Source organism: Epinephelus fuscoguttatus, linkage group LG8, assembly GCF_011397635.1.
Source record: "Epinephelus fuscoguttatus linkage group LG8, E.fuscoguttatus.final_Chr_v1".
Taxonomy (NCBI): Eukaryota; Metazoa; Chordata; class Actinopteri; order Perciformes; family Serranidae; genus Epinephelus; species Epinephelus fuscoguttatus.
Window position 1 is genome coordinate 19,749,683 of NC_064759.1, and position 27,499 is coordinate 19,777,181.

At 40.8% G+C, this 27,499-nt stretch overlaps 2 protein-coding genes across 2 annotated transcripts; one reads left to right on the forward strand and one right to left on the reverse strand.

The window, feature by feature from the left end:
- Positions 1-53: 53 nt before the first annotated feature.
- dnali1 (dynein, axonemal, light intermediate chain 1) lies at positions 54-4,938 on the forward strand. The gene is made up of 6 exons (XM_049583033.1): positions 54-360; positions 3,137-3,273; positions 3,346-3,515; positions 4,146-4,324; positions 4,542-4,706; positions 4,803-4,938. Exons 1-6 carry the CDS (start codon positions 280-282, stop codon positions 4,836-4,838), a joined length of 768 nt encoding a protein of 255 aa, XP_049438990.1. The 5' UTR covers positions 54-279; the 3' UTR covers positions 4,839-4,938.
- Positions 4,918-27,213, reverse strand: gnl2 (guanine nucleotide binding protein-like 2 (nucleolar)). The gene is made up of 16 exons (XM_049583015.1): positions 27,013-27,213; positions 26,500-26,584; positions 26,256-26,350; positions 21,947-22,086; positions 18,624-18,808; positions 18,452-18,518; positions 18,182-18,340; positions 17,950-18,063; positions 14,283-14,411; positions 13,241-13,345; positions 10,262-10,420; positions 6,932-7,039; positions 6,340-6,824; positions 5,902-5,987; positions 5,556-5,632; positions 4,918-5,413 (listed from the first exon to the last, which is right to left on the reverse strand). Exons 1-16 carry the CDS (start codon positions 27,074-27,076, stop codon positions 5,270-5,272), a joined length of 2,202 nt encoding a protein of 733 aa, XP_049438972.1. The 5' UTR covers positions 27,077-27,213; the 3' UTR covers positions 4,918-5,269.
- Positions 27,214-27,499: the final 286 nt, after the last annotated feature.

Below are 27,499 nucleotides of genomic sequence, written 5' to 3' on the forward strand. Positions count from 1 at the left end.
AAATCAAAGCAAGTGAAAATCCAGCAGCACCATAACTGTATGAATACTAACTCCTTTGTTGTGTTGATTTTATTATATTTATAATAAAGGGTCACCAATGATGAACAGGCAACCACAAATAACCCTGCCTACCGTTATGAACCTAACTGTAGATTCCACACGGACAAACTAAAACGGAACGCCGGGACACTGTTGCCATGACAACATAAACTGAAACCCCACACCGAGAAGTTTCTGGCTTTCAGTGTTTAGCTTTATTATTTTTATGGTGAAAACACGATGATTCCACAGGCCGAGTCTCTCCTGAAATATGACAACCCAGTGTTGGTCAGCAAAACCACAGACGGAAAATCACCAAAGGTGAGTTCACTGAGTAACACCAACAGACTTTAGTTAACGTTACCCGGCCAAAGTAACGCTGGGTGGAAAAGTAAAGTGATGCCAGGTAGGGGGGAGAAACACAGGAAATTATCACAAAGATAATATTACTTACAAACTGTGTACACACATGTAACGTTAACTACATATGCAGATGTCATGCTCATTTTAGTTCAGGGGCCACATACAGCCCAGTAAGACCATTCCATAATAACCTACTGATAACAACCCCTCCTGGTTTTTCCCCTTTTTAGTGTAAAGAAGTCAGTACACGTGCACTTCTTTCCTAATTTTACACTATGCCATATTGTTTCAAGACAAAAGTCTGATAGAGATTATTTTGTACAGAAGCTGCACGATGTTCAATATCTCTGAATCTGACCACCGTAAGTATTCATTGTTATTTCAGAGAGCTGTATTCTGATCAGGGTGGAGAAGCCTCTGAGGCAGCATTTTACATGAAGTAACTGCTTACTGTTTAAACACTCTTAGCCTTCACAAGTGCATCAATGTCAGGTGTGAAAAGTCGTGCAGTGGGCCAGATTGGACCCTTTGGCGGGCCCCCAGGCCGTATGTTTGACACCCCTGGCCCAGACCTTTACATCCACCCATTGCAGTTAGTTGACTGATTTTGAGTCCCAGAACTCACAAGGTAAACCGGTGGCATTTTGAGATTATTTTTTGGTAATAAGAGAAGGCTACTGCAGCTAAAACAATAAGGTCATAACGAGAAAAATGGTTGTAGGATGTTCCAGTTTATTATCTATTATTTTCACAAAACTTTTCATGGGAAAAGGGTTTTGAGTGAGTAGTTAATGCATTCAGTAAAAACTGGACAAACAAAGAAGCTAAAATGGGACATTTTTCTTGATTGAAACTAGCATTTTTTTTTTAGGCTACCAGGTTTAAAATTAAAACTTAAGCTATTGTGTGCCACCCTGTAATATTACAGAAATGTTTAATGTTTTTTTGTCACTTGAAAATATTAAAGTTGATGCCCTGACTCAATTTCTGACACAGTGGTCCAGACTTAGCCATAACTGGTACACACATCAGGTGAGCACACACACACACATCCATTGTGGACAACATGGCACCAAAGAAACAGGCAGCAAAAGGACAGGAAATGCAGCAGAAAAGTTGGACGATCTTTCTTAATTATTAGTTAGGCTGCATTAATGATTGATGAATTAATCACTGAACTGGATGGACTTGACCATTTAAAATACAAATATGATTGTCCCATTTTACCTGAACATGTCATCAAAATGAAAAAAGAAAAGTTTCTGAAATATTTCCCCTGACAACATATTTTCTTTATAGAAAATAGGGCGGCAGTAGCTCAGTCCATAGGGACTTGTGTTAGAAACTGGAGGGTCACTGGCTTAAGTCCCCATATGGAGCAAGTATGGAGTGTGGACTGGCAGCTGGAGAGGTGCAAGTTCAAGTGCAAGTGCCCTTGAGCAAGGCACCAGGATACAATGCTTCTATTGTTCTCATTCTGGAAATATTTAAAGACATTTATCTCACAACAGTGCTCTTCTCTTAGATAGTAACAGTTCCTTTTCTAGTCTATTAGGGAAAGATTGTGTGTGATACTAATAACAATATCAGTATTATTAATTCTCTAGTCTCCTTTTATTCCTTTATATTAAGCTTCTGAAGTCACAGCTGATAAAAAAATAAAGTTTTTTGTTTTTATGGATTACTATTTATGGAGACATCGAAAAAAACACGTGCACAAACACATTTGTAACCGTTAAGTCAGTAAGATATTTAAATCTAGACAATAATACCCAGCTATTATCTAAATGTTCATCATTTTGGGGGCAGCAGTATCTCAGTCCATAGGGACCTGGGTTGGGACACAGAGGGTCAGTAGCCCAAGTCCCCATCCGGACTGGTAGCTGGGCACTGCTGAGGTGCCACTGAGCAAGGCACCTCTCCACCGTCTCTCAATTTAATGTAAGTATAGGTCCTGTTTGTGCACAGATGTGTATTTCAGGCCTGTGTGTATATGACAACAGAGTGAAACATTTCTTTTCTTCTTCTTCTTCTTCTTCTTCTGCTTCTACTTCTACTTCAGCACAGATACATCACAAATTCTAATAGTAACAGTATTTTAGGTGTTTTTTGTGTGGGTTTTCTACCAAAAACTGACCCAAATTACCTGACTCTACCTATTTAAATCTTTCGCGCCCAAACATTTTTCTGGACCATATTTTCTGTAGTAGAGTTCACACTATTTACTGTCACTTCATCCTAAACTTGTGTCACTGAAACCCTTCACACATACAGCATGCACAACTCTGAATTTGCTTAACTGTTAGCTCTGGACGAGTCCTGTCTTCCTAGACATAAAACACGGGCTCACTTGTCTGAATGACAAGTGCCTGAAAAAGCACAAGGTAGCCTGAGTCATTAATGTTTATTTAAAAGACATACACTTAATATGTGTATTGCAGCAACAGTCTGTAACCTCTGAAAATAAGGGTAAAAACTAGTTAAGCTAAAGCACTTATTGCATGCATATGGTGCAAGCATTAAAATTGCAGCAGCTACTTTCACTGTCTGTGGCAACATCAGCATTACAACATCTGCAATGCTGGACTACTGCCGTTATTACTGTCCTCTTTTTATGCATGGTTCAGCGTGGGTGAGGAACAGGTCTATTAATGAGTGAGTTACAAGCAGTATATTAAAAGGTGTTTAGTACATGCGATATATAATGTGGTACATAAAATAATGTCTCCTACAGGGACGCCCTTTGAGAGTGAGCCATCAGCAGCCTGCTATCTCTCTCCCTGTTCCACCACCTCCTAAAGCAAAGTCACCCACTGCTGACAGCATCAGGCAGGAAAATGAGGAGATCCTGAACACCATCTTTCCACCGAGGTGCAGCTCTTAACATTAACAATGTTTTATTTGAGTTGAGACCATGCTTTATCTAAACGTATGCTAATGCAGGGAGTGGAAGGAGGAAAACCAGCTGTGGGAGCAGAAAGTGTCCAGTGCACCTTGTACGAGAACAGATGTTATTTACCTGGAGGAACTGCTGGACACAAAGCTGCAGCAGAAACAGGCCAGGGAAACAGGAATCTGCCGCATTCGCAGGGAGCTCTTTTCCCAGTGCTTTGGTAAGGAGGCGGCTCGGCAGACATTTTGACATGTATTTAATAACATTATTGATAGGTGCATTCCCTTTAGGGCAGGTCCTGGTATTGCTCATGCTGGCTCATTGGAATCGCTTACTAGCACATGTAATGGAACTAAACCACTGTTTGTGTTTTCAATTTCACCTGTGCCTCACCTTTTCCTGCTATGACACATCAGAATGTCTGCTCGGAAAAAGGTCCATCAATCCACATTAATCCAGTCATCTTGGTACAACGCAGCATTCTGCTGGGAAACCTTGGCTCCTTGGAGTCATGAGGATGCCATTTGACGCACACCACCCACCCAAACACTGTTACAGATGCCAGGACCCGAGGTTTCCCAGCAGAACATGCTTTGTAACAAGATGATCAGTTATTAACTTTACCTGTCAGTGGTTTTACTGTTTTGGCTGATGGGTGCATACACACACACACACACACACACGCACGATAATACAGAGCTATAGGACAAACATTATAGTTTGGTGATCCATATGGCTGGATTTTTATCTTTAGTACGCTCTATTCTGATGGAGCAGTGCTACTATGTACAAATTACAGCACATTCTGCAAACATCAACTGTCTAAGCCTGCTAATTTTCTTTCTTTAAGATGAGCTGATCAGACAGGTGACCATCAACTGTGCCGAGAGGGGTCTGCTGCTGTGGCGCATTAGAGAAGAAATTCAAATGACTATCACCGCCTACCAGATGCTGTACGAGAGCAGCGTGGCTTTTGGAATGAGGAAAGCACTGCAGGCTAAGCAGGGCAAGGCTGACATGGAGAAAAAAGTAAGCGCATCGAGTCGTCTTTTATGACTTACAACAATTTTCCATTCATCTATAGCCATAGATATGGAGTTATAGACTGTTAATCAGTTAGATGTCCAGCAGAGGGAAGCATTTCTCTTTAAGAGTTATCTTAAAATAAGGATGGTTGTGGTGTTCTTTACATAATTGATCCTGTGTCTGGAACCAAACTCACAAGTGTGTCTTCTTATGTGCGTAGATCGCTGATCTGGAGGATGAGAAACAAGACCTGAAGAGGCAACTGAATGAACAGAAGGCCAAATGTGACAACATTGAAAAGAGGGAAAATGACAGGCGACAGGCTGAGGAGAAGAAGCACGCTGAGGAGATTCAGTTCCTGAAGAGAACCAACCAGCAGCTGAAGGTAATGTTCCATAATTACACATCAAAGAAAATGTATTCTTTTAGATGGTAGCTGTGTTGCCCGTCTTCATATTCTAATATTTGTTTTCCTATACAGGCTCAACTGGAAGGGATGATTACTCCAAAGAAGTAACTTCGCCAAACAAGACGAGTGGCCATGCCCCACTGCAGAATGTTATTAAATTCTTGTTTTAAAATAATATCAATTCATGTAAAGAATGTAATTAGTATATATTTTATTACAGCATTGCATGACAAGTACAGTTCAAACAATAACTGTACATTTCTCTTGAACATCAAGAGTGCATTACATCTGTAAATGACGAATGAAATGTCATTCGAGAACAGTTCTGGGTTGAAGGGGAAAGGAGGTTGAAAAGGCGAGATACAAACAGTCGTTCTCCCTGTCGAAGTCAAGATAAGGCATCAAGTGGCCACATGATAAATACCATTTAACACTTAGATAGCGTTCCACTTTCGATCAACTCTGCACTCCCAATAAAAACATGGCCTCTCTGGCTAGTTTAAATAAAGATTTATTGCAAACTCTGTTATGACTCCACTCTAGTGCTTTGATCTTTTGGTCTTTTGGCGTTCTGCGGATGGTGCTGGGGCCTTTCTGTTCTTGTTCTTGTTTTTCACATTGTGTGTTTCGTAATAGCGTGCACCAACTTTCTTTGTCCTCTTAGCACGGTCCATCGCTCTTCTCTGTAGAGACGGATAAAAAGAACATGGGAAAAAATGAGCTTTTCATCTCCATTCCTGTTAATCATGAAGAGGAATAGATATTCACCTTACATGTCTCCGCACAGATATCTGTTTGATGTCAGAGAGAACAAACACTGCATACCTGTTTAGACGTCAGTCTGGGGGATTGGGTTGACTCCTCGTCCTCAGCTTTCCTCTTCTTGCTCTTCTGGTTTGCTTCTAAATTCAAACAAGGATTAACAAATCTGATGTCAGCGCCTGACTGGATTTCAATGTCAACCTGATTTACCCAGTTGGTATGGCTACGGGGCAAATGCTGTATAAATCAGTATTGGTGTCAAACTAAGATGGCATGCGTGTGTGCTTTTGATTTGATTCTGAGGAATGGTGGATGGTTTTTTTGGAGCTGAACCAACTCTGATACCTCTTCCAAAAAATTTCCACATTCAGCACCATACAAAGTCATGACAAACACGTTGATTGACTACCTTTCCTCTGTGCTTGCTTTGCTGCTGCTGCTGCTTGTTTAGTCTTGATGTCTGTGAACGCTTTGTCAGACAGTGCCTTAGGTATCCTGTCCAAAGGAGAAAAAAAAAAAGTTCAGTTTACTCCTGTTGAAATGAAGTGTAATTCAATTAGGCTTATACAACTGTTATTTGACTTTGTTCTTCAGTGTGTGGGCTGAAATTCAAAAAGAGATTACAAAACACAATGACATGCAAAAGTGATGGAAACAGGCCACTGATCAGAGTAAAACTGATGACTAAGACTCCTCGGGGGCTTAAAGGCTGGTTAGCACGGACCACCTAAAATGCATGGCATCTCTCTGCCTGACAACTTCGTGTAACTTTACTGAATAATATAATAAAGGCAACACACAAAACAAAGAAAATATGTAAGTGAGGTTTGGGTGAGAGCAGACGGACCGGATTGCAGAGAAGCGTTTGGATTTGGCCCGGTCCAGGAACTGCTTGTACTTAGAGATCTTCTCATCCAGCGCACGAATCACCTCGCGTGAACTCTTGTTGCTGTCCGCTTTGCCAGTTGAAGTGGTTGTGGGCTCGGAGTCCTGTGTCTCTCCATCAGCTGGCTCATCATTGGTCCCGTCTTCCTCTCCGCTCTCCTCTTCCTCGCTGTCTTCCTCACCATCGGAGCCTGAGATGTCAGACAGTTCCAGATCTGGCATCTCCACAGGAACCAGGTCTTCCTCACTGAACTCAGGTGCCACGTTGATCTTTCCAAAGTTCTGTCGAACATTAGCCAGAATCCTCTGGACCTGCTCCTTCTGTCTGTGCTGCCGCTGCTGCTGTTCCTCATGCTCCTCCGAGATAGCATCCGGATTGTCTGGCTGTTCCACCTGCACATTCTCAACTGCGTCTGAGGGCCCTTCAACTGGTAATAGCTCCTTGTCCTAGAAAAATGACAGGAACAAAACAGGTTGACACACAGCGCACAGGTTGGTGTGGTTACAAGTCATTTACTGATAAAACGCAGGTGGAAAATTCAGTGAACTCTTACCTCCTGATCCCCCTCAGGTCCAGGGGGTTTCACAAAGAAGGGGATACGTCCTCTCTGCCAGTCATTCAACACCATTTTGGAGACGGTGGAGAGATCTGGCTCACCACCCTGTACAATACCAAGAATATGTTGATCAAGCTTAGGATTTAAAACTAGTGGTTCACATTAGGGCTGGGCTATATACTGATATCATATTTTGAAAACTTTAATATCATAAGTGTTGTCTTTTCCTGTTTTTTTTAAAGGCTGCAGTAAAGTGATGTAATTTTCTGAACTTGCCAGACTATTTTAGCTTTTCTGTTGTTTGCATTTACCCACTTATCATTATACCCACATCAATGATAATTATTCATCAATAATGTCAGTGTGTAAATATTTTGTGAAAGCACCAATAGTCAGCCTTACAATATAGCTAGTTTGCAATCGTGACTATTATGGCGTGCAAAATTCAGATGGAGGGCAGGAAATGATAAAATCTTGCACTGCAGGAATTGGATATAGAGGAGAGTGACTACATGAAAGGGTTGGATGAAGCTGTAGGCAGCAGGTATCATCAAGAAATTGACACTCATGCGATCCATACAAAATGAAGGAAGTGATTTTTTTCTCACAACTTGACAGATTTGTCCGGTGTGGACACAATCATAACAAATTACCTCGTCCTGCAGACCTCTTGACGTTACTAAGGTTACATGGCGAGTTCATGAAAGCGTACAAGAGTGGAGTGGACTACAACTATTTTGTGTGGGGTTTGGTTCCACGACTGAAATGACTGCCATCTTGTTTTTGGCCTGGTGAGTAAATGGACTGCACTTGTACGGCGCTTTTCTAGCCTGCCGACCACTCAAAGCACTTCTACACTACATGTCACATTCACCCATTCACACACACAGTCACACACTGGTGGCCGAGGCTAGCATACATGGTGCCACCTGCTAGTCAGTAACCATTTACATGCACTCACACACCGATGGAACGGACATGTGGAGAAATTTGATATTTAGTATGTTGCCCAGGGATACTTTGACATGTGGACTGCTGGAGCCTGGGATCAATCCGCCAATATTCTGATTAGTGGACGACCCGCTCTACCACTGAGCCACAGCTGTCCACAGTGTGCAGTTGTTTTATTTCTCTGTACATGGATGCATCGGAGTCAGGCTACCTTACTAGGTAATGTTAGCTAACTTTAGCTACTGTTTTCTACCTGTCTGGTAAACCGTTCCAAGAGGTCTGGTAAAACACTGTTAAAAATCTGGGTTGTGACTAAAATTACAGAGAAGTGGTTACTGTACATTGTAATTGCATCCAACTCAAGGCATGTTTAACACAACTTTTTATTATTTATGTTTAAAGTTTGCTGACTCCACTCCTCCAGACTGAAGACGGAGGTTTTTGATCCACATCTGCTGGTGTTTCTCAGTGACTTTTTTTTTTTAAAAAAAACTTCTCCCCTTTACGTCCTGCTCATTTCAGGACTTACAATGGCCTTTGTTTTTTCCCCAATTCAATTGATTAGGACGACTGTTAACACTGCAAATTATAGGCATTAGTGCAGTGTTGGTCGTCTTTGCCTCCAGTTGCCTGCCCTCCATCTGGACAGTGCACTAATGTATGGCGTCATATGCAAAGAAGCTATTGAAATCGTGGTATTTGGTCAAAAATATCTGGACATTTTGATTTTCTTCCTATTGCCCAGCCGCTCTTCACATACACTTATTATTTACCTGAAAGCTGAAAACAGACCAGATGTATTACTCATAAAATGGACAGTTAAAATACTCTAATCTGTTTTAACTGAAATTATTACTCACACTGATAATGAAGTTTGGTTAGCTTGTTAGCTTGTTGTTACATTTCTGTAAAATAAATACATGAATAAAACAACAACTTGGGGCAACACAGTTTTTAGATTTAGCCTGTTAAAGGGAAATTTCGGTTTATTTCAACCTGTCTCCTATCGTCCTAAATTTGTTTCAAGTGACTAGTGACATAGAAATAATAGTTAGCATGTTAGCCGTTAGCCTAGATACAGCCGTAGCGTCAGACCTGTTAAAACGTAAGTGAATGGGCATCCTTTCAAGTGCAAAGTTAGTCCACTAAACAAGCTTTTTCTCCACAAAGACCGCCTCATATCGTTCGGATAAATGTCAGAGAACATATAGAAAGCGACATGTAAACGTGTTGTCTTACCTTACCGGTGTGCTGCCATGTTTGTTGTTTACCATTTAGCTAAGGCTGCAACCGGTCCCTTTCCTTGCAACAGAGGTATTCCTCTTCTGTGGGCACTGGGGTACAGCATTCACAGGTAACGTTACACCACCAATCTCCAGAGCTAAAGCCTTCCAGCAGCCATTCCTCCTCTCTCGTCCTCTACCTGTTGTGCCCCTCTCTCTCTCCTCCTCCGTTCTTCAATTTCACGAAGCTCTTCATCAGTGTATTCTGGCTCAAATAAATAAGGGCGGCCATAAAACTCTGCAAAATCAAATTCCTCCTCCACAAAGTTGAAGTCTGGCAAAAAGTCAGCCATTATTCTATAAATCTGTCATAAAATAAATGAATGAACCTTTCACGCTACTGTCCGGTTCTGCCTTGCAGCTGCTGTGGCTTGTTCTCGCGAGATTTCGGCCGTCCTTTGGGAAGCAGAGGTAAACGGTAAACATACCGTAAGGTAAGACAACAACTCTGAAGACCACCTAAATGTGGAATGTTAATATATAGGCTTTCCACATCGAGAGGCGATGGCTGCCCTTATTTATTTGAGCCAGAATACACTGACAAAGAGCTTCGTGAAATTGAAGAACGGAGGAGGAGAGAGAGAGACACAACAGGTAACGTTAGAGGACGACAGAGGAGGAATGGCTGCTGGAAGGCTTTAGCTCTGGAGATCGGTGGTGTAACGTTACCTGTGAATGCTGTACCCCAGTGCCCACAGAAGAGGAATGCCTCTGTTGCAAGGAAAGGGACCGGTTGCAGCCTTAGCTAAATGGTAAACAACAAACATGGCAGCACACTGGTAAGGTAAGACAACGCGTTTACATGTCGTTTTCTATATGTTCTCTGACATTTATCCGAACGATATGAGGCGGTCTTTGTGGAGAAAAAGCTTGTTTAGTGGACTAACTTTGCACTTGAAAGGATGCCCGTTCAATTACGTTTTAACAGGTCTGACACTACAGCTGTATCTAGGCTAACGGCTAACATGCTAACTATTATTTCTATGTCACTAGTGACTTGAAACAAATTTAGGACGATAGGAGACAGGTTGAAATAAACCGAAATTTCCCTTCAGTGTCTTCCAAAGGGAGAATAAAAGAGAAACATTCAGACCTTCAGAAGTTTCCCACTGCGAAATGCCAGCTTCTCAAGGAAGTCTTCAGCAGAGTTCCAGGTGGGGATGCGGTAGGTCTTCTGAATGTATTCAGGCTTGGCCCGCTCCAGTACTGCCCCAATGTGCTCCTCTGGGTTCTTGATCTTCTCCACTTGAACCTATGTGAGGGAAGGGAAGAGAAAGGCATGCAATTTAAGACATGAACCTGCAACCTTTCAGTTACAGGGACTGCGTGGACTTGATGTTAAACCTGGGATCTGGGAAAAGGATCTGCAGGATTAGGATCAGAGCTGATTAAGGCATTTTTTAACAGCTGAGCTCAATCAAAGAAAAATAAAATTACACTAACTGGGGTGAAACATTATTTATAAAGGATCTATATATATATATATGAAATAAACATGATTCTAAAATACTTCGATCTGCTTTCATTTAATTTCTAACCTTGCAACTGTGCCAGGGAACACCTTTGCCCCAGACAAGAATTCACAACTTCAAACAATTAAAAAAGCCTGTAAAGCCTCCAAAACCTAAAACTAACAGTACTTACTGATAACACTGGTGTAAAAATATACTGCTATCATCATCTTTGTTTCAATATTTGTTCTTAATGAAAATCTGGCCTTTTGAAGATGTATCCCAGATGCTTGTCATCTTCATCAGATTTCTACAAAACATCATTTAATCAGGCATTAAGGGGTTAGCTTTATCCTAAAGACTCCTGTCTAACTTCCTGGTTTCCAAAAGGACGAGAGTGCTGCTCGAGTACTAGTAAGCTTTCTACTTTTTGATAAATTCATGAAATAATATTGCCATTTAGGTGTGTGTCACCATAACAGGTCAACTCTGTAGCCTTCCACAAGCAAAACTAAATAGAGTGTGCCAGGGCTGAAGTCAAAACCCCGAAGTTTAGCATCGCGCTGGTTCCTGGAAGACAAAGTGAATGTGATTTTTGCATTGCGTTTTGGATTATGTCAGAAAATAAGCTCTGTGGCTAACACAAATTTATGATACTTACAGGTTTTGTTCAGCGAGATAATCCTCACATATGAACACCTTTCATACCGCATTTGAAGTTTAAATGCGATCGCCAGAAGTAAAAAGCTAACGTTAGGCTTTAACGGACTACATGACTACTCCACGGTCGCATGACTCTTGACGTCACCGCCACTAAGCTTTCAACTGATTTTGGCCGCTTTATTTTAAAAACATTGTATAATGGGGAAATCTGACTGTTTAAGCTAAATAAGAAGCTGTAATGGTGGACTGCCAGCACTCTCGCCTGTTCGGGGGTGATGACGTTTAATGTCCCCCACAGGGTTTGTAGTCGTATTGAGCAACTTGTTAGCAACCGCCTTTTTTACGACACGTAAAAGCTTCAAAATTCACAAGTAGGGTATTTACTGACGTGTTTTATGTCGTAGAACAAAACCTGAAACTCGCTTAAGCTTTTGTTAACCACAGACCTTGTTTGAGGCATTTTACCAAAATCCCATTCAAAAAATGTATTGACTTTTAGACGAGAGAACCGGAAGTGCTAAAAGTGCTAACGGAGTTCCGGGTTTACTAGCACACTTTATTATGGTTTAAAAATAAGTATTTTGACTTCTTCATAATGGGTTGGACAAACATTTGTGTACTTGTACTATATGCATATGTACACACATCACTTTGTAGTTGGTGCTGGATGTCTTGCTGGTCATATTACCTTTAAGAGCTTTTTTTTGTCTTCTTTTGTTTTTGCACTGTTCATTTCTGAGGGTGGGGGGGGGGGGGCAGGTGACATGTATTTGTGTTGTTTGTGATAAAATCTGAAAATCTACAAATAAAATATTTTTTATAAGTATTCTGACTGATTGAGAGAACTCTTAGCAACTTTGAATAATAAAATGGCTACTCATTACAACTGCTGTGAAATGAATAAATATTTAACTTTTTGTCAACTCAGTAAGACATCAACTCTGTCAGATCTTACCTCTGACATTCATGCTGACAGAGGGGACATAACTCAGTTCTCTTGATGTACTGACTGACTCATACATGTTGTCACATTTTTTTTTATTGCAATATTAAATTTCAACATATTGTCCCACCTCTAGTTGTAATTGTTGGTGTCTGTTGAATTCTGACACAGGAAAATAGGTCTTTCACAGTTATTTTGTTTGAAATCAGTCAGCTTGGGTACAAATTATTTATGTAACAGCTGAGTCCTGTGAAAATCTAGAACAAATCAAAGAGAGAAAATTCATGTTTAAAATGGCTTCCTGTGTGCTTCCATTTTTTTTGTTTGTGTACAATTTTGTTTTTATGATGTCACCTCCATCAGGTGTTTTTTCTCCCTGATATATTCATTAAATAAATGTTCATTATGATTTATAAAACAAGTTTATGCCAACAAAAGTTTCTATGCTACACCTAATGTGTGTTCTTTGTGTTACAAATAACATCTTGTGTTAGATTATCACAATGACGAATTACATTATCAACAGAAATTGTAAGTGGGTAACATTTTAATGGTATTTATTACTTGAATAAATTTTCATTTTGTAGCAAATTAAATAATCTTACATTTGATACAACAAAACTTTTTAAACATTTCCTTCATTTTTATAATATGATTCTAAGACTTTTTGTGTGACAGAGAGGGAGTTAAGAAAATATGTCTTAAACTGCAAAAATAAATAAATAAATAAATAAATAACTGGCATTTTGGCCCATTACAAGGTTTAATAGTCAAGACTTTGAGCTTTTAAAATGTATTTTCCCAGAATAATTGAAGTGTAAAAATTAAAATCCCCCCAAAAAACAAGGTTTTGTCCCAATTCTTATGAACAAGTGAGCTGTTTTTCAGATGCTACTGTTTTTCGGTAATATGAAATAGAATTCACCTCCACTGTATTCAGGTGGCAGCATAAGTATGCCAGTCAGATATCACAAAAACCTTGCTATACAAAAGAAAAAAGTAAAGAGATTCTTACCACTCCTTTCAAGACAATATCAGATTCACTGTCTTCTGAAGGGTAGACAACACCAGGACAGTCAATGAGGAAGATGCGCCTCATCAAAGTAATGTACTGCCACACCTTAAAAAGGAAGGAGATATTCTCTGTTAGTCCAGACAATCATGATGAGTGTGGAAGCAAAATATACACACACACAAATCTTTTAGCAAAGCACAGACTGTTTTGAATCTGGCCAAGAACGGTGATATCAGCCTCCTGTCTTTTCTCCTCATGCTACACGATTTCACCTGAGGGATTGTAATTCTTTTCATGTAAACATAAACACACATCCACTCTAACAAGGGGAGGAATGAGGGTCTCAGCAGTGCTGCGGATCATGAGCTTGTTTGTCTGTCATTAAACAGTGTTGCGTTTGTGCAGAGATTCAAAGAGAAAGGTGAGAAATAAAGGAGTGTTGGCCACAGGCCGATCAGATTCATTGGCTGGGTGTGCTTCTCATGTGGTCCAAGTTCATAGCCTTGCCAAGCATGGAAAAATAAAAATATTTCCCCTTGACCCCGCTGTGGACACTGGGGTTTTCAGACCCTTGTTCGTTTCCAAACTGGATAAGCCGCCCCAGAGAGAGGAAATTAAGGATAAAAATGGTTGTTGTTCTTTCTCTTGGCCCAGACTCTTCTTAGATTTTCAGTTATATAGTTAAGAACTCGGAGCCAGCTACTTCTGTTGTTGCAGCTATCAACAATTACCAAGTTAAGAAGAGGGACATGCATCTTTTCACCTCACATCACCTCCCCGCTGAATCAAAGCTCATCTCACCATTCCCTCCTGTACCTACTCTCATTTCATATGTAGCTGCTGTGTATTAAGGTGTAAACGTACACCTCCATAGTTTTCAGATTCACCATTTTCTATTACAATAATGCAATACTGTCGTTTCCTGTCATCCCTTTTACAGGACAGTCCCCTGCTGTGCTTCCTGGACAGACTATCTGCATCTCCGTTGCATATCACCGATTTAAATTTAGTGAGCATGGTCAGGATGACACTTGAACCTTACCTTTGTTTCCCCGGCGAGTGGTGCCACATTGCAGACCTTCTTTGACCGCAGCGTGTTGATGACTGAGCTCTTTCCCACATTAGGGTAGCCAATGAAACCCACACTTATCTGTTTCTTGTCAGTGTGGAGCTGTGGGAGGCGAAAAATAAAGTCAGAATGTTGTGTTTCCTAAACAACAACCTCCGTCTGTTCCAGTTCATGGACGTAATTTTAGATGGGGCTCTGTTGCCATTAGCAATAAACCAAGTGAACCTGTCATCACTACAGAGCTAAAATGTAGTTTGTTCAAAACACAAACCCAAGCATATCTTTAAAAGGATTTTTTTATGTAAACAAGACAATCACGAAACCTTTCAAAGCAAGAGAAAATAAGTATCTTTCATTTTTGTCTCAGGAAGTTAAGTCTGAAGGCTGTGTTGGAACAGGTTCTCACCTTATCTCGTGGTCCAACAGAGGAAAAATTTTACAAGGATAAAAAAAAAAAATCATAGAAGTTTTTTGTATCTTTCTCATGAAACCCCTATAAATCACAATATTATATCTAACAAGAACATTCCATCGGAATGAATATTAAACCCTTTTCATTTCTTGATGTTTCAGATCTCTTAAGCCCAGTTAAGGCCAAAGTTTGTGATGAGACAAAACCGTTTTAGAGTGTTGCAGGGAAAAATCGCAACGGTGCGAACTGGCCCACCTCAGCTTGACTCAAGCCAACTGATGGTGTCACCTGCAACTCAGCTTGTCAAGTCACCAGTGTCTGGTTTTAGAACGTAATGCACCTGCATTAACTGCCCATCTGCTCTCAGTAAATTCAGCTGGCTGAGTCATTTACACACTGTACTCTCTGACAACAGCTCTCTGTCCCCGCCGAGCTCGAGCCTGTCTCATTTCCATCCCCGCAGCTGTTGACACGTATGTCAGTCTCTGTCTTTACAGTGTGTCAGTGACAGACGATGGGTTGTCGCTGCTGCTGCTACATGTCACACACACATAATGACGTTACTCAAAAAACAAAGTGGTAGTTACAGTCATGCTATGGAGACGATATACCGTCTTGTCTAGTGGCACTGGTGTAAACTAGCAGGTTTTCAGTACGTTGCAGACCGGCACATTGCCAGTAGTTGCAAGTTTCAACTCATCATGTCATTAGTCTTCGGTCTGAACAGGATCCAAGCTCCACTTCTCAGCCACTATATAACCTTGGATGGTCAGGCCTAGAGATTGGTGATATCACAGTATGGGGTAACTCAGGTTAAAGATATCTGCTATAACTCAGTAAAGGCTTTGGAGATTTGATAAAAGACCTGACCAGCTGCATCACCACCTGGTACAGCAGCTGCACCGCCCTCAACCGTAAGGCTTCACAGAGGGTGGTGGAAACTGCCCAGCACATCACCAGGAGGAAGCTGCCATGCATTAAGGACCTCTACACACAGCGGTGGAGGAAGCGAGCAGACAGGATCATCAAGGCCACCAGTCACCCCAGCCACAAACTACTCTGCCTGCTGCTGTCTAGCAGACTGTATGGCAACATCATACACTAGACTGTTAGACTCTTGAGACTCTTGAGTTCAATTATTTGCAATTACTGTCTACACAAATGTACATTACTTTATTTATGTTCTGTTTATATCTTAGCCCCATATTTTAACTTGCACTGTTTTGTGTCTTAGATTCAGATTTGCTTAAACTTGCCTGATCTCCCTTTTCTTTAATACATGTTTATTGAGCATTGTTAGAGGGTGTCTGAGGCCAAAGATTGTAATCTAAACTAGTGCTTCACTGTAATTATTGTCCTCATGATAAGTAAAAAGAAAGTGAACCTGAGTTTATAAAATGTCTCAAGAAATGTCTTTTGACGGCTCAAATGAATTAAATATGAGACACTATGAGATACTTCTTCACATCAAGGCATATATCCTCACAATGTTTGGGATTTTAATGTTAGAGTTTCTTGCCTTGGGAGCACACACAGTGAGGTGCAGACTAGGGCTGGGCGGTATACCGGTTTGTACTGAAAACCAGTATTTATTTTTGTTATATGAATTTTTCATATACCGCAATACCGGTGAATAGCCCAAACAACGTCCGGAACGTGCGCGGCAGGAAAGTGTTTCAGCGGGGAACCATTTCACCGCAGCACACTACAGGCACACTTGAGCAGGTGAGAGTGAGAGCATAGAGAAGTTTAGAGGCGAGAATGGCTGCTGGAGAGAGTCCTGAAAGCAAAGCAACTGTACACGATGACCCAGAAGAATTCATACCAAAAAGAGCAGTGTTTCCCCTATATGCAACTAGCAGCGGCGCACAGCCGTTTACAATTCTCCTCTGCCCTCTGTATCACGCATGGAGCACACACACACAAAGCTCTCTCACACAAACTCTCTATTTTACACGGCTCTTCTATTATTGTCGCGCTATGCTCCCCTACGCGACCCTCCAGCAGATAAAAACTACATGAAATAGTGTGCTAAACGAGCACAATGTGTTTTTAAATGAATAAACCATTATCAGAGGTGATATGTGATGATTTTTTTTCATGCATTTACCCATGTTTATCTGTGACATAGTGTAAATGTCCGTGGCGGACATTTGAAAGCGAGTAGATGACAAACTGTACAGTAAACTTGTAGATAACTCAAATATATGTAATAACTTAGGTGGAAAATTCTTTAACATTTCATGCAGCCTACATGCAGCCTCTCGGCTCGGCAAACGGTGAACAACCCCGCTGGCTTCTCGACTTGTCGCTTCAGAACGCAGTCAGTGGAGCCCAAATGAATGGAGCGGAGCGTGTGTTGTGTTCAGGCGTTGTCAGGTGAATAACAAATTCCGGCACTTGAATAGGCCATAGCACAACACAGCAGCATGTCAAGTATAATACCGTGAAATACCGTGAAACCGATATGATTTTTTCTTAAAACCGTGATGTGAAAATTTTGTCATACCGCCCAGCCCTAGTGCAGACCATTGTGAGCTTTAACCAAATTTATTTCATCTTTCTCGCCTTCATTCAGAGTGGTGCCTGAGGTCATTTCAGGTTGCCTTCTATACGATTATATATGTGATTCTAATGTTATCACTGAATTTCAGCATTGCCTTGAATGACCTAATGCAGCCATAGATTTAATCTGATGGCTACTAGAATATAAACGATAGCAAATTTCTACCAATTGACAAAATGCTCAACCCTATCCTTGTTAATGTTAATACACGAAAAGATAAAGCACAAAAGCTTTGATAGAAACATGTCTTTTACTAAAGAGCTGTGATCTTATGTTATCTTGCAATCTTACACAGTATGTAAGATCATCAATTGATAATGAATAATACTGTATAAATTAATACACTGTATAAACCATTTCCATCCATACAGTATATGGCTTACTTTTGGAATAAATAAAATAATAAGAGACACACAGAGAACTGAACCCCAAGTAACCCTAAATTATAACTAGTAAATCTACATATTAAATCATGCACTCATAAACCAAATGGGGTACAATCTCAATAACCAAGGCCTTAAATCAAGAAGCAAACACAGTCCTGTTTCACATAAAATCAAGGCCCAAAATATTTTTTCTGTGTACATGCACTTTATTTTTTACCTGCACCAATACATTGTTTTACTGCTCCAATATATTTTGAATTTGAGGCAGGTGCTTACCTTGCCAAACTGCCTGAGCAGCTGGATGAGGGAACCCTTTCCAAACGAGTTGGTCAGGCTGGCATGGAAACCCAGAGTGGGGTACTCTTGGGATAGAACAGCGACCCACCGTTTCTGGTTCAAACATGAGTGGAGTCACAGAGACACACAGAGTTTTATATCATGAAAACACAGACACAGTCACTCCCTGTCTTATCATGAACCAAAGGTGAACATGTTGTATGTCTCTTACCGTGACCCAGGTGGGGATGAGGTCACACTTGTTTAGAACAAAGATCAGATGTTTCCAGGGTTTCTCCTTCTTCATATATGCCTCTATGCTCTTGGAACGCGTTCCCATGGGATCACGGGCATCCAGCACTTGGATGATGACATCAGATGAGTCGATCACCTGGTGCAGTACAACAGTCAGGAATCTAATATCACCTTGCAACACTTCAGTGTACCAACTTTACATTAACGTAATCCACAGTGCTGAGAGGAATGGTAATGGTAATGATACCTTGTAAAGTTCTCCCCAGATTCTCTTGGACTGACCCTTTTTAAAGATTTCCTCTCGTACTTCCTCCCTGTAGCGAAAAAAAATATAAGTAAATATAATAAAAAAAAGCATTTCTACTTTTTCAATATGAAAATTCAGCAACCATGCTTCTGGTCAGTTCTGATGGTCTTACCGGACCCCTGTGTCCTCAGTCACCAGGTCTGTGTCCTTGTCTGCATTGTAGGTCAGAGCGGAGGCTTCTGCCTGTTCAACGAGGTCCTTCATATCCCCCACCATGAGACTGGGCTTCTTCCTCTGAGCCTTGGGCCCAAATGTAGTCTCAAAACCCTCTGTGTCTAGGATGTGCACCTTGGAGTTCTGCAGGTATAGAAACACAATAAAAAGATCAGACCTTTCCTGGATTCGGACTTTTGAATCCGGCCAAGCTGGTTGGCAATTCATCGATCCAATGAGTGCTGTCGGGGGGACTGACTAATTAGCCAGTACCACGGGCAGGACTAATGCTGTTGTCAAGCGTTGTGCTGGAACCAAAGTAATAACAACACTGACGACAGCTAAAGACAAGACAGATGCTGCTGTGGAGGCTGTTTTATATCAACATGTCTTCTCAATATCGACTGACATCAAAGTTTATTTTTACTGTGGTCTGCTCCATTCTTAACACCCCAAGAAAACCAGTATGTTGGCATGGCTACGGATCAGTGTGAACTTAAAATGACATTGGATTCAGGGGAATACTTCAGTCTCTTTCTGGTTTGGCAAAACTGAATACCCCTACCCCATCAAAATCAGTTAAAATGGAGGCAATGTCAGACTGAAGATGAAAACAGCTAAAAGTGCTGCCATTAAGAATACAGACTACATCACAGGATTGTATGTATACTATAGTTTCCTTCAATTCGCATTACACCAAACACTTTCTGTATCGTGGCCTTAAAACAGATATGAACCCAAACCCTGGATCTGTTTAGCGTTTCCACCTCAGACATTACCACTAAATGCAGATGTGGTTTTTACAGGATATTAACTGTGAAATCACTGCTGCATCCTGCTCTCGCTGTATCTCCTACTCACGGGCGATGCAGAGGAATGTCTGCACCTTGCTGATCCTCCACAGAAGGACTGTACGTCAACATTTTCAGAACTGATAGGATCTTAAAAATAGCAGGTTTGCACAGTGAGTCCTTGTAGAGCAAGGGTGACAGTACTCTAATGACCAATCAACAGACTGCAGTGTTTCTAGCGCCACCTTTGAGTATTGGATTAGTGTGCTAGGTACCTTAACAGAAGGGTGACGAAAAAACAAAAGAGAACGATTCTATTGGTAAAATCCACAACTCTTTACATGGAAACAACAATAACTTCTAATGTGTAACGAACTGAACTAAACCAGGCTGCTTGGTAGAAATGAGGCTTCAGTGTGTCGTATATTATCTATGGAGAGAGAACTGTCAGTTTGTGACTGGAGGATTTGGGCAACATCCCTTCATCTACAGCAGTGGTTCCCAACTGGTGGGTTGCGGTCCAACAGTGGTTTGCTGGTCCATTCTGATGAACCGCAAGTGACTTGTGAACATGTCAAGTTTGTAAAAAAACATACTTTGTTTTAAAGTTCAGTGAATTTCCTGCACAGAGCTTTTGTTTTGAAGTGCTATTTCCTGCTGTAGAGTGAGTGACTAACAGACAGCTACCTGACAGAGGCCACTACAGAAGAGACTTGATGATCATGATCACTAAAATTAGGTGGGGAAAAAAGTGGATGTTAGTATCGCTATTGGTTTTCGGCCAAATAAATTGTTATTTATCAGCATATTGGATATTGGCCAAAAAAAAATACAATATCATGCATCCCTAGTGTGGACCTTGAACTAATGACTAAGGAGAGATCCGGACCCCATGGCTGGGCCAGTTGGGAACCACTGATCTATAGGATGAATGGAAAAAATGAATCCACATGTTACAGTGCAAAAGCTCTAACTGAAGACACTCACAGTAGAGTAATGCTGTACTAAAACATATGGGGAAAAGGAAGAAAGGTTTTTTGTCAGTGTTATAACCAATTTTTGATCCAGTCAAAATGGAGTCGTTCCAGGGCTTTCGGACAGAATCACAAAACAAATGCATACAGTAAACAGAGCACCCAAATATGCAACAACTCAGCCAATGAAAGAGCTAATCCTGAGCCAGCACTTCCAGTGATTTTAATCACAAGTTGTACCTCTGTTGCAACACTGCCATAAGAGGGGGGTGGGGGGAAAGTTTACACGGTTTGTCAGAAACAATGATGTTTAAGGCTTCAGGTTGCCTGACTATCTGCCAAGATCTTCTACAGGACTCCTCGCTTCTTTGAAAAATCATTTCCCGTCCTGAACCACAAACTCTGGTTTAACTCATCCTACTGTTGGAATAAGATCATTCCACTGATCAATCGACGGTCCAACATCCAGGTGAAAGAGATTTTTAATCAAAATCATCAAGGTCATGATATGGCTATAAGCCCATTGGTAGATGAGGATGTCTTCACTAAAAGAAGAACTAGCATTTCTGTCTCGCAGTTGTATGCAGGTTTGGAGGTTAGCTCCAGCCACCAGCCAAATACTGGTAAGTTATACAAGCAGCTGCTAGATTTGCTTCACTCACCAGCAATTAACACAACTTTGATCTATTTAGTCAATGGTAGATTTCGGAGTCCACTTGGCACCAAAACTACGGCTGCCCCCTAATAGTCGACCAAACGTTAGTTGACCAGAAAGGTCATTAGTCGGCAAGATTTCATTTGTCGCTTAGTCGCAGAAAAAAAAAGTGAAACTCTATTAGAAGCTGTGCCTTGTCAAAATATATCAAAACCATAATTTGGTATGCCTGGTATGCCATGGCTGTCACCCGCACAGAGGTATAAAGATAATATGAATGAAATTAATGATAATATGGTAACTACAATATAACAAGTGCTTTTAAGGCAACTTGTCAATCAATAATTTAAGGAAATAAATCTGAATCTTAGAAATGTCTCAATTCCACAGGGAATTCCACGACAGACCCAGTACGTTGGGAGAGAACAAGAAGAACTGGGTGGCATTCAGAATCGTGTTGGTTATGGGCTGGAAAAGTTAAAGCCCGGCAGAGAACAACTCTTCCAAGCCAAGCACGGTGCTAGTACAGGGTCACAGCGGGGCTGAGTGAGAACTGAATGAGGATTAAAGTGAGGCCTCATGTTCATCTCACCTCATAAAATCCCAAGAAACAAGCCACTGAGGAAAACTGAGCCATGATTCTCTGCTGCGCCGAATAAGACAAGCCAGGTAAAAACGTCACTAGCTTGACCTGCCAGTGTATGCATAATAAAATTTATAAAGGGTGATAATTCACACTAACAATCCACATGCCCTCTGAAGAGCCTGCCTCAGACATAAGGACTATTGAAAGGACAGAATATGACAAAAAAATCATTTATTCTTTATAGTAATAAGAGCTTTCGGCCCTTTTTATACTCACATGAGCTTTGACTCGGTCATGCAGGAGGGACATGGGGAGTTTGCTTTGTCTCATCACCACACGATATGGATCCTTCTGTACTGCTCCCATCTCCTCTTGGAACTTCTGAAGGGACGACTGCTTGATCACGCGGGTATTTGCTGAAATAAAGAACATGTATTTCAGACTTCCCATATTTGATCACGTTTATATTTTCTTATCAGGTTCCTAATTTCCTCCCTTACACTAGCCCATGAGTTATATCAGGAGCAGGAGTCGTGTTAACCGGATATTCTCGGTCATTGACCAGTTTTTTACAACAATGACTGGAAAATCTGAAAGTCATCGGTCATTTTGACCAGTTGCAATTACCACCCCTGCCCACTTGGCGGCGGAGTGCACAGTCAGTGGTTTAAGTGGCTGCCGTTTTCACACTGCAGAAAAAAAGTCATTCATCTGCTTCATGTAGCGTTGTTGACATAACGCCCTGGACACACAGGACGCAGAACCGAAGCGCAGCGCCCAGCAGCGGAGGCAGTTTTCAATTGGCGCCCATGTTAACCTATCTGACTGTCCACACAGGCCGCTGAGCAGAGGCAGCGCTTCAGTTCGGCGTCTGGTCTATTTTTCACGGGAGCCGTGAGCGCTTCTGTCAAGCTGGATCGAGCGGATCGTACCAAACAGGAAGTCGGACGCAGAAAAGACGAGAGAATCCGACCAATTTTCAAAACAAAATAACAATAGCACGCACTGAGGAACGTGACGAGAAAATACTGTGTTTATAATTTAAAATAACACAACAGTGCATAACCGAACACATTTTTCAATACCATAATCACTTCATTACAATTTTAATTTTGTGTCACTGAGCCTACAGGCATAACTACATAATGCCCTGGACACACCGGATGCGTTAGTGACGCATTAGTGCTGTCCGGTGTGTCCAGGGCGAAGCCTAATGGCACAGGTGTGTGGATGTCTGTTCATCTTTTCCTTCATGTCCTTATTAATGCACACTTTATAACTTGCTTGTTGGATTTATTAAAAACGAACGAATGAAAACTAAATGTCTTTGAATATCTTTATTATCATTTAAAAACGAAAATTAAAAATGACTGGTAAAAATAGATTATGACCGGATTTTTATGACCCTGTCGGTCAAAATGACGGGCGACGAAAAAGTCTAGCGCAACGTCTGATCAGGAGTACTAAAACTTGTTTTAAGTCAACATATGAATTTAACCGAGATAAGGGTCATCCTTCTTTAAAATCTCCATTGCTGCGATACCAGCTGATGCATTTAGGCAAATATCACCAGTAATAGGTTAACTAGTTGATTTTTGAACCAGTCAGTGAGCTTCTATTTGAACCACCATTCACATGTGGTCAAAGAGTAAATACTAATGTCATGACCTGCTGAAATCCAAAATTAATAGTTGTAGGTGTTTCTACAATTCCAAAATCTGCCTAACCCTATGCATACCCTATTGTCATATCAGTACACAAAGCTATAGTTGCTGCTGACACAACATAGAGAGAACTAGGAAGTTGTGCTGAATGGATCTTGACACTAAACCATCTGAGAAGTAACATGAGTACCCATTTTTGGATTTGATGCTACAGATGGAAAAATTGTGGATAAAGATGCATGTGTTTGCTGATTTCGTAAAATGCAACTGCCTTACTGTAAAATGAGCTCATCACTCAAGTGAGGCAGCAGAGGCAACACGAATTAACAGAGCAACAGCAATCCTACAAAGTTTCATAGGATTAGGCTACATGGACTGCATTTGAATTAATGTAAACTTACTACATGTTAGATGCCATTTTTCAATCTTGATTTTTTTGAAAAGGTGACAGTCTTGTCCACCATCAGACCCTTAATTCTGCAGTGGTTGTTCTGCATTCTGTCCACCATCAAATCTACAACTCTCTGGTGATGTAGCAAGGTTAGTACTGTTTTATATTTCGACAGTCACTGTCAGCTGTCTGTTGTGTTATCTTGCTAAAGTCACTTAACAGTGATAGTCTGTACAACTAATCAGTGATGATTTTATGCAATGCTCTTGAAGACAGGTTTTAATATTTTCCACTTTGTTAGGTATTAAATTAATTAATCATTTAAAATAACTCAATTTATCCTTTAGAAACTACATTTATGTAAAAGCGTCAGTGCACACATGGATAACTGACCAACATAATGTGACAACTTATAATACATCTTAAAATAGTTTAAGATGTCCACCTTAAAAATGTTTAATAAATGCCCATAAGTAAGTAAGACAAAGGGTTGAGCACCCAAGTTAGTTTTCGAGGAGTTAGGTTTTAATTAAGGTGGAATCAGAACATTAAAACCCAGACACTTTTACGTTCCTTAAGCAGAAAAAAAACATGTGTCCAGGGTTGCATTCTTTATCATAAAACATGAAAACAACTGTCTATAATCCATGAAGAAGTATTTCAATGTGATCTGCACTGTATTCAACAGTACCACGCTCTCAGTGTTGTTGTTCCTGTTCTTCCAAGTATGTATAAGCACCACCCATGTGCCACATTTAGTAATGTGGTTCCCCTCCAAGACAGACAGCAAATACAATGTACTGACAACTAAAGCAGACACTACTGCATTTTAATTCAATTTCAGTTCATTCATTCATTTTCTGTAACCGCTTCTTCTGTTCGGGGTTGCTGGGGGTTGGAGCCTATCCCAGCTGACATTGGGTGAGAGACGGGGTACACACTAGACAGGTCACCAGACTATCGCAGGGCTGACACAAAGAGACAGACAATTCACACTCACATTCATGCTTACGGGCAATTTAGAATCTCTGGGACTCTAAACTGTGGGACTGTGACTGTGAGAGGAAGCTGGAGTACCCCGAGAAAACCCTCACTTACATGAGAAGAACATGGAAACTTCACACAGAAGGGCTGAACCCGGGTACCCTCTTGCTGTGAGGTGACAATGCTAACCACTGCACCACCATAATGTCCAATTTCATTTCAATTCATTGCAATTCAAATATATTTATAAATTCCAATATCACAAATCACAATTTGCATATGACATCCCTCTATACTTGGACCTAGTGTTGCACGGTATACTGGTACTAACGGTAGACCGCGGTACTTAAACACTGCAGTACATATGATACCATCATGTTGGAGAACCGTAGTACTACTGTACCTCACGGCACCACTACTGTGGGATAAGTTCAAAGTCCATTCGCAAGAGGGTGAGTGTCCATTAACGGCGCACGCTGGCCAATAACGGCGCGCTGGCCACCAGGCACTCAATATGCTGCTGCAGTGGTTTGTTTTCCAGTGGCATTTCAGGTATTAGCTGAGCTATTGAGTATCTTTAAGCAGTGAAAGCTATTATTAATTTATTTTTACTTGTAGGCTAGATTTGTTTATATATGCTACAGTGATTTGTTTTCCAGTGACATTTCAGGTATTAGCTGAGCTACTGAGTATCTTTAAGCAGTGAAAGCTATTATTAATTTATTTTTACCTGTAGGCTAGATTTGTTTATATATGCTACAGTGATTTGTTTTCCACTACAGAGCTCTACGGTGCGAGCATTTTACTCATATTTGTGACTAAAAGTAGTTTTGTGCAAGCACAAGAAATCATTCAGGAGCAGGCTGTGCGAGTACAGATTTCAACCAGCAGCAGAAACGAAAGGCGAATCCTGCTGGTTGCGGGTTGAACGGGGGTCACAGACAGGAATACAGTGGAGCACTATGGCCACCGCAAGATAACGCGATTTACCAGCGACCAAGAAGCCCGGCTCCAGGTGAATAAGTTGGTGTCATGACTGCCCAGTAGTACCTGAACAGCCGAGCCTGGCAGCATACAGGTATGTGACCTGTCAGAGGAGAAACGAGCCGTTCACATTTCCACAAACGTCACCGCACTTAAGGGACTGTTCTTAACTTGTCAGGGGAGGAGGGTGGCTGGTTGATTTTTGGTTTATTTTTTTATTTTATTTTGATCCCCCCCATGTTAATCACTTATTGATGCTGTTTTTGAAGTATGAATAAGTCAGTAAGTAATTTATTCCGTTGAAATCATTGATGTATTATAGAAAAGTGATTTATCTTTTTATAAATGACAAAAGGCACATCTACCTAATTTTTGCTGTGGTATTGTGATACTACTCAGAACCGGGATACTTTCGCTGGTATCGTACTGTGGGTCCCAATATTGGTACCGTGACAACACTACTTGGACCCTCACAGCAGATAAGTTAAATCTCCCCCCCAAAAAATGGTACATAAACAATATTTGGTATGCAACAAAAACAAAGGTAAGGAGGTGCACTTACTAAACCATTTGATGTTGGGTTCCACTCTGGCAACAGTCCCTGGAGCCACAGTGGACTGGAACTGTAGAGGTTTGATGACTTTACCCCGGTTATTACTGGGAACACAAGATCAGTGTCATTGTCTATATATAATATAATATAATATAATTATACAGTCTATGTTGTCAATACAGCACTTATTTTATTCTGTCACTTAGAACAACTGCCAGTCAGTGGCCAATAATAATAATAATGCATCAATTACCATCTCTGCTTTTGTCTGTACATATTCAGACGCTTGATGGTGGCTCGGTCCCTCATGTTGTTGCCTCCAGCACCTTTGGCTCGATCTGTCAAACACATGTACAGTTAATTTCACTATTTGTAAGTTCAACATAGTTGTTTAAAAGAACATCAGAGCTGCTTCAGTAGACATGTTATGATAAATAATTAGTAACAGCAGCTGTTTATGGACTTTAAAGGTTTTAAATTCCACTCTACACAAGCCATTCCTCAAAGTTAAATACTCCAGTCTGACACTTCAAAGGCCAAACACAGTTACTGCCTGAGTTGTAGCAGTAGCAAAGTTAACTTTTAGCTACCCAACTCGGAGTATGCGTTTCATTTTGACACACTGTGCATTTAATGTCAGCTACTACATTAACATAACAAAAGAAAATAACACAGTAAAGTCTTTTCGAGCTAGCAACACCAATTAGCAACATTAGCATTAGCAGTAAACAAACGGTGTGGCTAACGTAGCTTTAGCTCAGCTCACCGGGGTTGCTGCTGGACGAAGAGGGGTTTATCGAGCTTTTCCCCTTGAACCGAGGCTTCACCATTTTGACCGCTTAGTCGGTAAAGCCTTCCTCCGACAAAAAAATGAAGACACCACACGACGGTGCCTGAAAGCTGGGGTTTAGTTGCTGTTACTCCCTTCAGCTCTCAACTGTACACCGCACACGTGCCGTTACGGTAAAACAGGAAGGACGTCATCGGTAGAGCGACAGCGACAAGAGCTAATCAGACAGCCGTTTAATTTTAGAAATAATAATTTAATAATTTCATTTAACAATAAAACACCTTGTGTAAGTTCTTAACAGTAATTTATGTGAAATTACTTCATCAAAAAAAAATAAAATATAAATAATATGTATTCGGAAATTAGCTGTAGCTTTAGTTGTGTAAATATAGATATAACAGATCGATGTGTAAAAGCAGTTAAGTTAAAAAAAATATATAATTCAACTGAAAAGCTGTCTGTG